Source organism: Tupaia chinensis, unplaced genomic scaffold (assembly GCF_000334495.1).
Source record: "Tupaia chinensis unplaced genomic scaffold, TupChi_1.0 Scaffold143755_1, whole genome shotgun sequence".
NCBI classification, from domain to species: domain Eukaryota; kingdom Metazoa; phylum Chordata; class Mammalia; order Scandentia; family Tupaiidae; genus Tupaia; species Tupaia belangeri.
This window is the reverse complement of record NW_006203604.1, coordinates 302,474-315,878: the sequence shown is the minus strand read 5'-3', so window position 1 is coordinate 315,878 and position 13,405 is coordinate 302,474. Positions and strand designations below refer to the sequence as shown.

At 37.3% G+C, this 13,405-nt stretch overlaps 1 protein-coding gene across 1 annotated transcript in view; it reads left to right on the top strand.

The window, feature by feature from the left end:
* Window positions 1-13,405, top strand: part of SPAG17 (sperm associated antigen 17) — a 235,151-nt gene that overhangs the window by 104,452 nt on the left and 117,294 nt on the right. Inside the window, 6 exon segments of the mRNA XM_006164886.3 lie at window positions 337-449; window positions 3,420-3,557; window positions 3,853-3,963; window positions 4,557-4,707; window positions 9,332-9,559; window positions 9,654-9,869. Coding sequence (XP_006164948.1) covers window positions 337-449; window positions 3,420-3,557; window positions 3,853-3,963; window positions 4,557-4,707; window positions 9,332-9,559; window positions 9,654-9,869 — 957 coding nt within the window.

Here is a 13,405-nt window from a genome sequence, read left to right as displayed (position 1 = left end):
CCAAAATCGCTGGAGGAGAGTGGAGGAGAAGGGATTGCAGCGTGGCCATCCCCCCTAGGGGGTGATTTCTCACTTTCTGCGCTTTCTGTCTCTCTGTCTGGTGAGCGCACGTGCCCTATAGCAAAAACCTCTCCAAAAAAAAAAAAAAAAAACTCTGTTTCCAGATCAGCGCCATGAGCTGGAGCCTGAAGGACGACTGATGCCCTTGATACTGCTTTCAGCTGCCCCTCCACTGCCAGCTCCTGTAGTTATGCTCATAGTTTGAATGTGTGCATGAATTTTTGATGGAAGAAATAGAGAACACAATTAGGCAATACTATTTCCTTTATTTTACAGTGACTTTCAGCCCCACAACTGAAGTAGACATGAGATATTACAATGATTTACTGAATCCGATACCAGAGGAATTTGTTTCTGTGTCTCTTATACTGCACTGCATGCTGGAACAGGTAGGTAAGGTATACTCTGAGGTTTTTTCCCCAGACAGTAAGCTTGAGTAAATCACTTCATCTCTCTTTACTTTTAGTGTGTGTGTATGTGTACATCTGGTACATCTGTGTGTGTGTGTGTGTGTGTGTGTGTGTGTGTGTTTGGCACTACTTTGGAATTTCACTTCTGGTGATTGAACACATTCTCTCTTATAAAGATAGAAATATTTCAGATAAAGCTAAAATTTACTTTGATTATCAACTTTAATCCTCTCTCTTTTGGTCTCCAGTGGAACAGTTTATTTAATATTCCCTGAAGTTTGGGTAGAACTCATCTTTCTTTTTTGAGAGGTTTTTGCTATAGGACGCATGCGCTCGCCAGACAGACAGAGAGAGACCAAGAGACAGAAAGCGAGAAATAACACCCCAGAGGGGATGGCCACGCCGCAATCCCTTCTCCTCCATTCTCCTCTCGGGATCTTTGGCATGCATGCACACGCGCCCAGCGTGAGTTCTAAGCCACCCGGTCCGGGACACGGACCGCGGTCGACTACGTGGGAGTCCAGCGACATAGCCATTACGCTAACTGCTGGCTCCCTGGGTAGAACTCATCTTTAAAATATCTGGGTCTGGTGTTGTTTGAATGGAAGAGAAAGAGGGTCCTGGATGGGTGGGTGGGGTGATTAATGGTTTTTAATTATCTTTACATTTTCTGTTGTACATGTAGATTGAATTAGCTTTTTAACTTCTATGGCTAATTTTGGTCATTAGTATTTTCATATAAATATGTTCATTTTGTTTGGGCTTGCAATATGACAGAAAGTTATTTATGCTATTCACTTAGATTAATTTTTAAATTTCCTTTGTTTCTGTTTATGCTTTCTTTCATTTCTGCTATCTTTTCTTATCATGTATGTTAGTGGCATGATCTATTGTACTGGTTTTTCTTCTTTGTTTTTTGTTTTTTGGGGTTTTTATTTGTTTTGAGAGAGATTTTTGCTAGGGCACATGCACTTGCCAGAGAGATAGAGACAGAGAGACAGAAAGTAAGAAATCACCCCCCGGGGGAATGGCCACGCTACAGTTCTATATCCTCCATTCTCCTCTCAGGATTTTGTGCACACACACACACACACACACACACACACACACACACACAAACATGCGCATGCATGAGTTTCAGACCACCAGATCTGAGACTCGAACCATGATTGGCCATGTGGCAGTCCAGCAATGTAACCATTATGCCATCTACAACTATTGGTTGTAGTTTTCTAGCCAATTTGATAGACACACTAGTATTTGCCTTTAATTACCCCATAATGTTTTTTGTGGTTTTTTTACACTACATTAGTTTTTTAATTGTCATTTTTGACAGAATAAAAACTCAATAGTTTGATTATACCAGAAAGTTTGTAAAGGCTCAGAAGTTCTATAGAATTTTCAGTGCCACATTTTGTTTATTTTAGTTTGTCTTGTTTTATTCAACTCAACTCAAGGCAACAAATACTTATTTACCATCTACTATGTCCCAGATACCAAAGGGACAGCTGATGAGTTCAGTTGCATGAATAAAGTCTTAATAATAAGAGGATAAAAAAAACTGCAGTATAGGGGTGATGGGATGGCATTTTATAGGATGGTATTTGAGTTGAACATTTCAGAGGAGGAATAGTTTTGAGTGGTCTTTCATAACTTACGTACATCTACAAGCTTGTCCAGGGGAAGACAGAAAAGGGGGACAGTAAATGACTCTTGAAAGTAGAGTATTTATGAAAGGTAAAGAATATGAAGCTATTTTGTTATTTTATAGCAGTGGTTCTCAGCCAGGGATGACTTTGCCTCCCATGGGACTTCTGGCAGTGATCTGCAACAAATAATTATCTAGTTCAGAATGTCATCAATGCTAATGTTGAGAAGCTTCATAGGTAGATATAAAATCAAAGAGGATGGTTGTAGGATTTAGGGTAAAGAGAAAAGTTGTAAATGAGGTACCTATCTTGGCTATATTTAGTTCACCCTCTTTTACTTGTTTACCAAATAAAATTGAACAAAACATATAATCTTTCTAGACCATACTTTCCCCATATAAAAGAGGCTATTATCCATTTCTGATCTCATCTTATAATTTTTCTATTCTTGAAGAATGAATGAAGACTTGACTGAACTCTAGGTCCTCCCACTCAGTGTCCTCAGGTTTGAGTCATTCGTCTAACTTCACTCACCCTAGTTTTCTCCTTCCTATAATATGGAAAATAATATCTATCCCACAAGATTACAGTGACTTAATGTATGTGAAGATGCCCTACATCAAACCGGCATGTACTGGGCATTTAATAAATACTTCCCAAGTCCAACGTTACATGAGCACTGTGTCAGTGCTATGAGAGAAAGCATAAATATTAATTTAAAAAACTATATATTATTATTATTTTGACTTCTACCATAGCCGTTTGCTGTTTGTTTACCATTTGTATTTTTGTTATCTATATTAATACAATTAAATTATATCTAAAATTATACCTACTATAATGCATGGATTGCAAAAATTTTTCCTTTCGTATTGGCAATCACTGATACTCTACTGCCATTTTGTGTAATCATGGGTGCTTTATTTATTTATTTATTTTTGAGAGTTTTTTGCTATAGGACTTGTGTGCTCACCAGAAAGACAGAGAGAGATAGAAAGACAGAAAACAAAAAATCACCCTCTGGGGGTATGGCCACACCCTTCCCCTCCGTTCTCCTCTCAGGATCTTGGGCACATATGCACACATGCCCGGCGTGAGTTTAAGCCACCAAGTTCAGGACTCAGACTGCCATTGACTACATGGGAGTCCAGCGACATAGCCATTACACCAACTGATAGTCCCTGGAATCACTGGTACTTTAATGGTAGAAACGGTCTTGTTCTTAGAGCAATGGAAATACATGAGTATCAGTAAAGAGCTGACCATTCAATCTATTTCTCCCAACCATTTATCTTAATAGGTTGTGGCATCTGAGGAAGATCTTGTCCCACCCAGCCTGGTGGAGCCGCCCCCCAGAGCAGATGGCTTAGATCACAGAATCGCAGCTCACATTGTATCCATTCTGCCATCACTGTGTCTCTCAGAGAAGGAAAAAAAGGTCAGAGGCATGAGATCTACAAAAAGTTGGGTTTTTGTTTGTTTTTTTAAAGAAGGTTTTACTTCATTATGATCCTCCTGCATCATCCTCCCAAGTAGCCAGTATTGTAGGCATGTACCACTCCACCAGCTTTTAGGGTAGGCTATGAGTTGATTGAACCCAGTATTTCATGTAGCCTCAGCCTGCTAAGCAGGTCAACCAGTACAAAGACTACTACAGCTAGGCCCCAAAGAATACTTAAGTTTGAAAAAGTACATATTCTCTCTTTAAATCAGGATTGTTTTTATTCGAATAGAATCTGTATGAAGTATTTTCATCTGAAGAAGAAAGAGAAAGCAAAAGCAAAGCAGTGCCCAATTTTCTGAACTATCACGATGCTCACGCCCACAAGAAGTATGTACTAAAGGTAATGGTCATCAGGATAGCCTGAGGATAACTGTGGAAAAGTGTGTTACAGTGACTCAGTTGAGGGTATCTTAATTAGATAACTTTAGCAAACACTAACTAAAATGTATGTACAAAATATCAACAGATACTTCTTCGAAAAATAGGATCTTAGATAAGGGAGAAATGCCATCAGCAAAAGAAACTTGCCCAATTGTAGTGGTCCAGTTAGCCATTAGGTTGATTTTGACCACTACCAAATTTGCATTAGTACCTTATAGCTACTTTTTTTTAAAATAAATGCTGCCATAAAAAAACTAGTGAAAACCAGAAAGAAATCTCAAAAGAGAGAGATGAATTGATGTGAGACTTTTGACAGTTTGTCACTGTGAATGAAGAATCAGTCATTTCTATGTACTAGAAACTTCTGGCAAAGTGAGAACTAGCTTTTTTGACCTTCAGCAAAATACCAACAGTTTGTCCTCCCCAATTACCATTGATTTCCCCTGTTCCCACATAATGAGAGTGAAGGTATCATATTTAGCCTTCTCCATATGCATAAGGCACTTGACAGCTTACTTTAATGTCTTCTGTCATGTTACTCTTTTTCATCAGGACCAAAAGAATTTCGATCCAGTTCAAATTGAGCAGGAGATGCAGTCCAAGTTACCACTTTGGGAATTCCTTCAGTTCCCACTGCCCCCGCCATGGAACAGCACTAAACGTCTAGCTACAATTCATGAGCTTATGCACTTTTGTACAAGCGGTGAGTACATTGTTTTGTCTTAGCTTAAACTCATCTCAATTAATGGTCACATGTGCCTCTTAAAACTATACCCTTGTTTGCAAAAGGTATTTTTGTTATTGAAAGACCTTTCAGAGACTAAGGCATGTATTTCAGTTGACTACAACATTCTTATTTTGAATAACATCATTAACAATGGCATGATAATTATGATGTATGACATTCTTCAATTCAATGTACTGAATTTCTTTACACTATGTTTTCTTAACCAGGATAATTCCCTTCTTTTCTCCCTCCAACCTCTTTCATTGACATCTTTGAAGATGATGTGATCATTTTAATCCTACGGAAGAGCAGTAAGGCTCATGTATTTTTTAAAAATTGTTTTTAAATAAAAACCTCCCATCAAGATGTTATAGTCCTTTTTCAAGAGGATTCCATCTCTCCCTCTACAGCCTTACCACTGCACCCCTTTATCATGACTACCCACAGTCAATGAAAACAGTTCCAGGAGAATTTTGGTACTCAAAGAAAGCTTGATGTGCTCTCCTTTATATCCAGTCTTAATCAGTAGATAAGTCAGAACATTAAGTTAGATTTTTAAATATATCTTTGTATCTACTTATTGGTCTACCTGTCCTAGGAAAAAAAGATGAAAAAATTATATTCCAGTATAAAGATAACTACTGAATGATCCTGAGTAGAAGATTAGAAAACTCACAGACTATAGCTATGCCCTGTCTTAAAGAACAAAGAGGAAGAAAGCACTAATTCAACAAAATCCCTTCATCTCAAGTGGGAAACTATGATTTTGCTCCCCTTTTGATGGATAAAATTTGGATAACCATTTATATCTTCATCCAGTCATGTGGGTCCATGTTAGAAGCATGGTATTTCAATTAGAAACTGGCTGCTATATCACTAATTGAGAGGTTAAATGGTGGTTGAGATCAGATATGGAGATGCCAAGAGGGTAAAGGAAGCTCTCTGACAGCAAGTCAGTTTACAAGTCTATCTCTCGTCAGTTTATCCAAATTTCTTGTCCATTCTCCCCATGTTTCTTTGTTTCCCATATCCTGTTCAGGAATCTTGATAAGTGATGGAGACAAGAAAACTCTCTACCTCTTAAGAGAAAAAAAAAAAATATATATATATATACATAAGCAAGAAAGTAGAAATGGAATATTATTGATGATAACATGCTTGATTAAGTCACTATGCAGTCTATTCTAGATGGGAAATTACATTTAGTACGCTGTGATGATGCTCAGGGAATGAATGTTAGGTACCAAAAAAACAAAAAACAGAAAAACGGTAAAACTATTTATACCATTTAAAAAAAAATGGATATTTGATGGCTGTAGTGAGCGGTATGGTATATATATACATAAGCAAGAAAGTAGAAATGGAATATTATTAATGATAACATGCTTGATTAGGTCACTATGCAGTCTATTCTAGATGGGAAATTACATTTAGTATGCTGTGATGATGCTCAGGGAATGAATGTTAGGGAAAAAAAAAAAAACGAAAACAAAAAACAAACAAAAAAAAACGGTTAAACTATTCGTACCATTTAAAAAAAAAAATTGGATATTTGATGGCTGCAGTGAGCGGTATGGGCCCAGTTGGGTTCTACTTTATAGTATGCTCTTTTTACCCAATGGGGTTTAGGCCTAAAGTCAGACTTGAGTTCATGTAGAGGCATGTGTCAGCTGTGATAACTATTGGAGAGACTTAGACTAATTAAGATCACTGACAGATCATTTGGGGAGGGGTGAGGCACGGAGGGCAATCGGGGATGACAGGGACAATGTGGGAGGAGGATGGGTCATAACAGAGGGAGGGGGGTGGGGAATCTAGGATGGTAAAACAAAAGGCAAGGTATGCAGGACACAAGAATTGGGAAATTATTTGTTGAGAACATATATGTTGACGTGCTTGGTTGAGCCAATGCACAGTGTATTTTGGATGGAAAATTCATTTGTGTGTTGTGATGGGAAAAAAAATTATAATAAAAAATAAACTATAAAAAAAAGAGAGAAGAGGATAGAGAAAGATAGCAAGTGAACAATAGAGAGGATGTTAGTGAGAAACAGATATGGTTTATTATCTGTTGATGATGACGTGTATAGTATTCTCGACTGGTCTGGGAAGTATTTCATGATGGGTAAAGTCTTTTAACAAGCAAAATGAGAAATAGTGATTGACTGTTTTAAAAAATTATAATAATAACAATTATTGGGAAATGCATGGAAAAGACATTGAATGATAAAGCGGGGAGATTGATGTCTCTGTATTGACTGACATACATGGCATTCCCTTTTGAAAAAGCAATGGAAGTCAATGTAAAGTTATATGTAATCCAATGTAATATAAAGAAGATTATGATGATAATATTAAAAAAAAGCTCTCTACCTCTTTACAAAGTGTTTTTTTCCAGAACAATCATAGCTCCTAACTACATCCTTCTTCTTCTTTATGAAGGAAACATTATATTAAGAATTTAAAACAATTTTTTTCCATCGCTTTATGTCCCTCCATAGCCCTTTTTTTTCTAATTAGAGAAGAGGAAAAGAAAGTCTACATCATCTAAATTTGGCAGGAATGTTCACCAAGTTAAAACTAGGGAGCACTTCTTTAGACCACCTCTGCACATGACGACGGGAAGGAAATAAGAAAGTGTATTGCCTGGGAGGCAGATGTGCACGTGTTGTAACCTGCACTACCAGAAACTCATATTTAATCCTATCCTGAGATCAAATCTTGAGAACAGTGCTCATATCCAGAAATTAAAGTCTTCTGAAGAAAAGTGAATCATAGGACCATAAAATTTTCTAACCAAAAGGAACCTCAGACCAATATATTCGAAGTCTATTTTGAGATATGAAAGCTGAGATCCTGGCAGGTTGAACTATTTGCTCTAGGATTATAGTGATAGTGGTCTTTTGATGTTCAGCAGAACTTCCTTTCTCTATGTCACTGAGCAGAAGACAGGAAGAATGCTACAATTGAAACCTGATGATATAGTGTGTAGTTCTAAGCACGTTCTGTATGCCTCAATTGACTATAGGCCTAGGTAGGGATAGAGAACCCCTGTTAGTATACTACTGACAATGAATTGATTCGAGTTCACCACTTTTCATGACATGAAAGGCCCTTTCCTTTTCTTTGAGGACAGTGTGAAGATGAGTCATAAGAATATCTAGACTTGAGCGAGCTCTGTAACTAGTAAGGGAGCCAGATTCCACGTGGTTGACCATGCAGTTGGAATCCCCACCAGGCCACTTGAAAAAACAAGTGGTGGGCGTGTGGATATGTCCCCCACATCCAGCCAGAATGGAGAAGTGCAAACGGGATTGCAGCATGACTATATCCCAGTGTAGGGGAGGCGCTCTCTCTCTCTCTGTACCTCTTTCTGGCAAGCACACACACCCTCTGGCAATTGAAAGAATATCTAGAGTCAGTTCTCATCTCAGAGTTCACAACAATTTTGTGATATAGGTAATTTGCCAAAGTAAATTCTGTTTCCCATTTGAGGCAATATGCAGATACCCTTCTATTTATAAGAGGGAATATTAAATTACTCAGACATCTTTATTTGACTAGAAAGCATATGACCTACAGAAGAAATAAGCATGTGCAGTTCTTCCTTTCCATTTAATTTTAACCCAAACCAAATTACCAAATATTTTAAATCTTGATTTCTTTCTTCTCTTTTTAAGGAGACAAAACTGAGATCTTTTGAACATTGTCCTACCAACACCTCTCTGCAGAGTGTAGCCTCATGGGCTTGAACATGGCATGTCTGGAAGTTACATAATTACCCCCTTCCTAAAGTTCCTGAGAACATCTGTCCTTTGCCTGCATCCTGCACCCTTCCATTTCTCCCTCTGCCTTGTGGTACGATACCATTCTCTCTCCAGCTCCACTCTGCATGCAGCACAGGACTCTTCTTTCTGTTCCCACCATCAAAACCTCAGGCATACGCTGTTTACTTTTCCCATCCCAGACCTTCTATCCTCCTGCCCCTCCTTTTTTCTCTTTTAGCATCTCATACTAAATGGTGCAAAACCAAACTCTTGATTCCTGATGCTTAAATTTATCCCTTCACAATCTCCTTATCTCAACAAATGACCACTTTTCCCTACTAAAACCCTTGTAGTCATTCCTTCTTCCCCTTTTCCACCACACCCTCCAGCCAGTCTCACTACATCCCTCATACCATTTCACTGCAGTTCACATCATTTCACATGGAGACTATTTCTACAGCTTTCCAACTGGAATACAGGCTATCACCTTTTCCCCTTCTAAAGTATAAGAGCTAATCTTATTTTTCTTCAACTCCCAGGCGCTTACAACAAAGCTTAAAACATAGAAAATGAAAACCAGTGGGGTAGGTAAAAAGGTGAAGAAATGTCATTAGAAATAAATAAGCAATCTAATAAATCCCATTGCAAACAAAATTCATCTGAGTGGAAGGGAACCTTCCTGAGCCCAGATGAGCAGAAAAACCTATTCAGTATAACAGCCTGTGTTAGATGCAGTAAGTTCTCTGTTTTAAATGACAATGTCTTTCTTACAGAAGATTTGATCGGCTGTTCTGATTTCTCTTCAGATTGTATAAATCTTTCACCTTTTACAGAAGTCTTGAGCTGGAATGAAGTAGAACGAGCTTTCAAGGTATTTACTTTTGAGAGCCTAAGGCTCTCTGAGGTTGACAAAAATGGAAAACTACAGCCTTCTGGTATGATACAGGGGACAGATTCTGAGATGTTCAACATACCATGGGACAACCCGGCCAGATTTGCTAAACAGATAAGACAGCAATACATCAAGAAAATGGAAACTCAAGAGGCCAGAAAGCAAACAGGTACACTGCACGGCAGGAATAAAAGGCATTCTCACACTTTACAATTGCCAGTTTTTTGAGTATTGAATCTCATGGGTGTCTTTACACTGGCTAGATACCGAAACCAAAGACAGAATATTATTCATGGATCAGAATTGGTCAACATCTGTGCAAGATGATGAGAGCAATAGAACACCTTCAGATTCCAGTCAGCCTGATACAGACAGTATGAAGTATTCTGACTCAAGTAACATGAAACCTGTAGGCCCTGAGAAGACAGAGCCATCAGAGCAGACCAGCAGGGAGAATAGGCCCCATCCTAGGCATTTTGGTAAGTACAAGTGCAGTTCATGTGTATGTGTCTGGGTGTGTTTGTGTGTGTAGATACTATTATAAAATAATTAAACAAAGGGCTTCAGGTTGCGTTATTTCAATATAAATGTAATACTTGCCCATTTGCTTTTCTTTTTCTGCCATAGGCTGTGTGTACTCACCAGAGAGAGACAGAGAGAGAGAGAGTGAGAAATCACCCTCTAGCAAGGATGGCCATGCTGCAGCCCCTTCTTCTCCATTCACTTCTTGAGATTTTAGGCACACATGCACATGCCCCTTGCATGATTTTCGAACTGCCAAGTCTGGGATTTGAACTGCAGTCAGCTGTGTGGGAGTCTAGTGCCTAGAGTCTAGTCTAGTCTAGAGTCTAGTGTGGTAACACCATCTGCTGGCCTCACCTTGCCTATTTCAATTGAAAAAAAATAATCGTTGAGTATCTAAGTTATTTGGCAAATTGAAAGTTGTTACTCAGTAAGTTCACCTTGTTTCAACCCTTGTTTCTCAAAGCAACCTAATGCCTCTTAGACCACTCTTAGTAAATTCAGTGCAGCAAATAATTAATACTTTCCTCATTAGTACTTCAAAGAGTTATTGTGGTTGTATGCTAAAAATATAAAATGTTACTGAAGTAACACAATGAAATGCCTAGTATGGAGCTTGGTACACAATCAGTGCTCAGTGAACATCAGTTTCCATCCTCTTCTTATAGCTCAGGTCATTCATTACTCACATTCTAAAGTATAATATTATAAATATTGATATGTTTTAAGGTATAGATACATAGAAGGATATTAAACTAAACTTGTGTTAAGCCCTCCTACACACAGAGGTTAGATTAATCTACCTAAAATACCATGTTTTTATTTCTCTGCTTCTAACATTCCAATGGCTTCCTACTACCTGCAAAGTAGAATGCAACTTAGTGCCAGATGTTGGCACAGCTGTAAAGCATGTCCTTCTGCAAGGCATTCTTACATGGGAAGGTTCCCAATTCAAGCCCAGAGACCTCCCTGAGTAGACCAGGCAGGTATTTGCCTACAATCCAGATATCACTGAAGGCTAGCAGTGGATCTTAGCCTCAAGATCCTGTTCGGGTTGTTCTCTCTCCCTGTCTCTCTCTCACATGCACACTCTGAAAAAAAGAAAAAAGAAGAAAGAAATTAAAAAAAAAAAATTGAACCCAGCTCTTTGACCTCCTTTATATGCTTCTCCAGGAGTACCAAATTATATTTTTTATTTAAATTTATTTATTTACATTCATTCACTGTACATCATTACAGCATACAAAATGAGATTTTCCATCCAGAATATCCTGTATATTGGCTCAATCAAGCACATCAACATATGTGTATTAATCAACAAATAATTTTCCATTTCTTGTTTCCTGTATATTTTGCTCTTTTTCCAATCCTTGATTCCCTATCTCTCACCCTCTGCCATCTCCCACCCTCCTCCCACACTGTCTCTTGTATCCCATGGTTGCTTTCTGTGCCTTTCCTCTCCCCCACATTTTATTGATTCACTAAATATCTAATTAATCTAAATATTTTCAATAGCAAGCACAGCTGATATTTACATAGTACATGAACACAAGTCTGACTTTAGGCATAAACCTCAGTGAGTAGAATGAACATATTATAGTTTCCAACACTTCATTCTACCTTTTCCCTTTTATGTCCTGTACTCTAGCCAAACAGAATTTGGACATATTTCCTTTGCCTAGCCTTCTCTTTTTAGTCTCTGTGCCTTTCTGCCATAATACCCTTCACGTAGAGTTCTGTTTTTGGTTATGATTAGGTTTCAGTGGCACCTCTGTGAAGGCTTGTTGGATGTGTCCATATAGAATTGTCTTTCTCAGCATTTTCATAGTCATAATTAATTACATTTCTTATGGAATTGGTTATTTCCCACTACTTACTGTAATTATTAATATCCCCATATTTAAGCCTCCATAATACCATAGCTTCTTAAGTAAGTTTTATAAATATTAATCTTTTATGGGTCATAAAGCAAATCTCATCAAGTTTTCACAGGATCAAAACTATACAAACTATATCTCATACTACAATGAGATTATGGTGGACATCAATTACAAAAAGATTATGAGAAAATGAACAAATGTTTTAAAACCAAGAAATACATTTCCATGAAACACTTAGGTCAAAGAAAAAAGTCACACTAGAAATCAGGAAATATTTCAAACAGAATGATAATGAAAATACATAATATTAAAACTATAGAATGCAGCAAATATAAGAGATACTTCAAGAGAAGTTTACAGATTTAAATAAATATATTTTAAATATATTTTAAAAGACTAAAAACTAATATCAACTTCAAGTTAGATAGGAATAAATAAATCCAAACAAAATGGAAAAAAAAAAACAATAAAAATAAGAGTAACTCAGTAAAATAGAGAACACAGATGCAATAAGAAAAAAAGGTAAAATTTTATATCTTTAAAGACTAATAAAATTTATAAATCTTTTATGTAAGACCTAGCACAGAAAAGAGTCAGTATTAGTAACCATCTCAGATGTAAAACCATATCAAGAATAAAATTCATACCAAGAATAAAGAAACAGAGACTTTCCTTATTCTTAGAGAAATTAAAATTTAAAAATAGAAGGATATAAACAACTTTATCCCACTAAATAAGAAAATGAAATGGGCAAGGTATTGGAAAAGCATAAATTACCAACAACTCAAGAAGAAACAGAAAGCCTAAATAGTCTTATAACCAGTTAAATTTATTAAGTCAATAATCAAGACTGGCCCTATACCCTAGTGTTTAAGAGAGCCAGATCCCACATGGCCGACTGATGTTTGAATCCCAACCTAGCAGCTTGAAAAACACATTGAGTTCACTTGTATATGTGCCCCAAATCCTGACAGGATGGAAAAAGGGAAAGAAGAGGATTGCAGCATGAGCACACCCCGTTTGGGGTAAGGAGATGCTTTCTCCCTCTCTTATGCAATCTCTGTCTCTGTCTCTCTCAAGTGAGCACATGTGCCCTCTGACAAAAAAAAAATCAAAAATTTTTAAATAGGACACACTTTGCCCAACTGATCTCATTGGAAAGTAATTCTAAACAGTAGACAATAAAATAATTTAAAAAGTTATTTTTAAAAATGGAAAAATAGGGTATGTTATAGTTTGAATAATGGTTTCCCCCCTAAAGGCTTATGTTTTAGTATTTGGTCTTAGTGGGCAGCAATTAGATCATGATGATTGAATCATGGAGACTCTGTGTCATGAATGGATTAATGCTGTCTCCTGAGAGAACTGAATGAGCTCTATCAATAGCTCTCAGGAGAGATGGCTAGTTCTTTCAAAAGTCTAGAAACTCTCTCTCTGCACCCACCATCTTCTGTTTGGTCATGTTCTAGCCACCAGAATCATGATTCAATAAACCTCTATTTTCTAGAAAATCATTCAGTCACAGGTGTTTTTGTTAGCAATGCAAAAACAAACCAGGTAAACTCCCTAGTCACTTTGTGAAGCTAGCACAAACTTTATAATCAAATGGACAA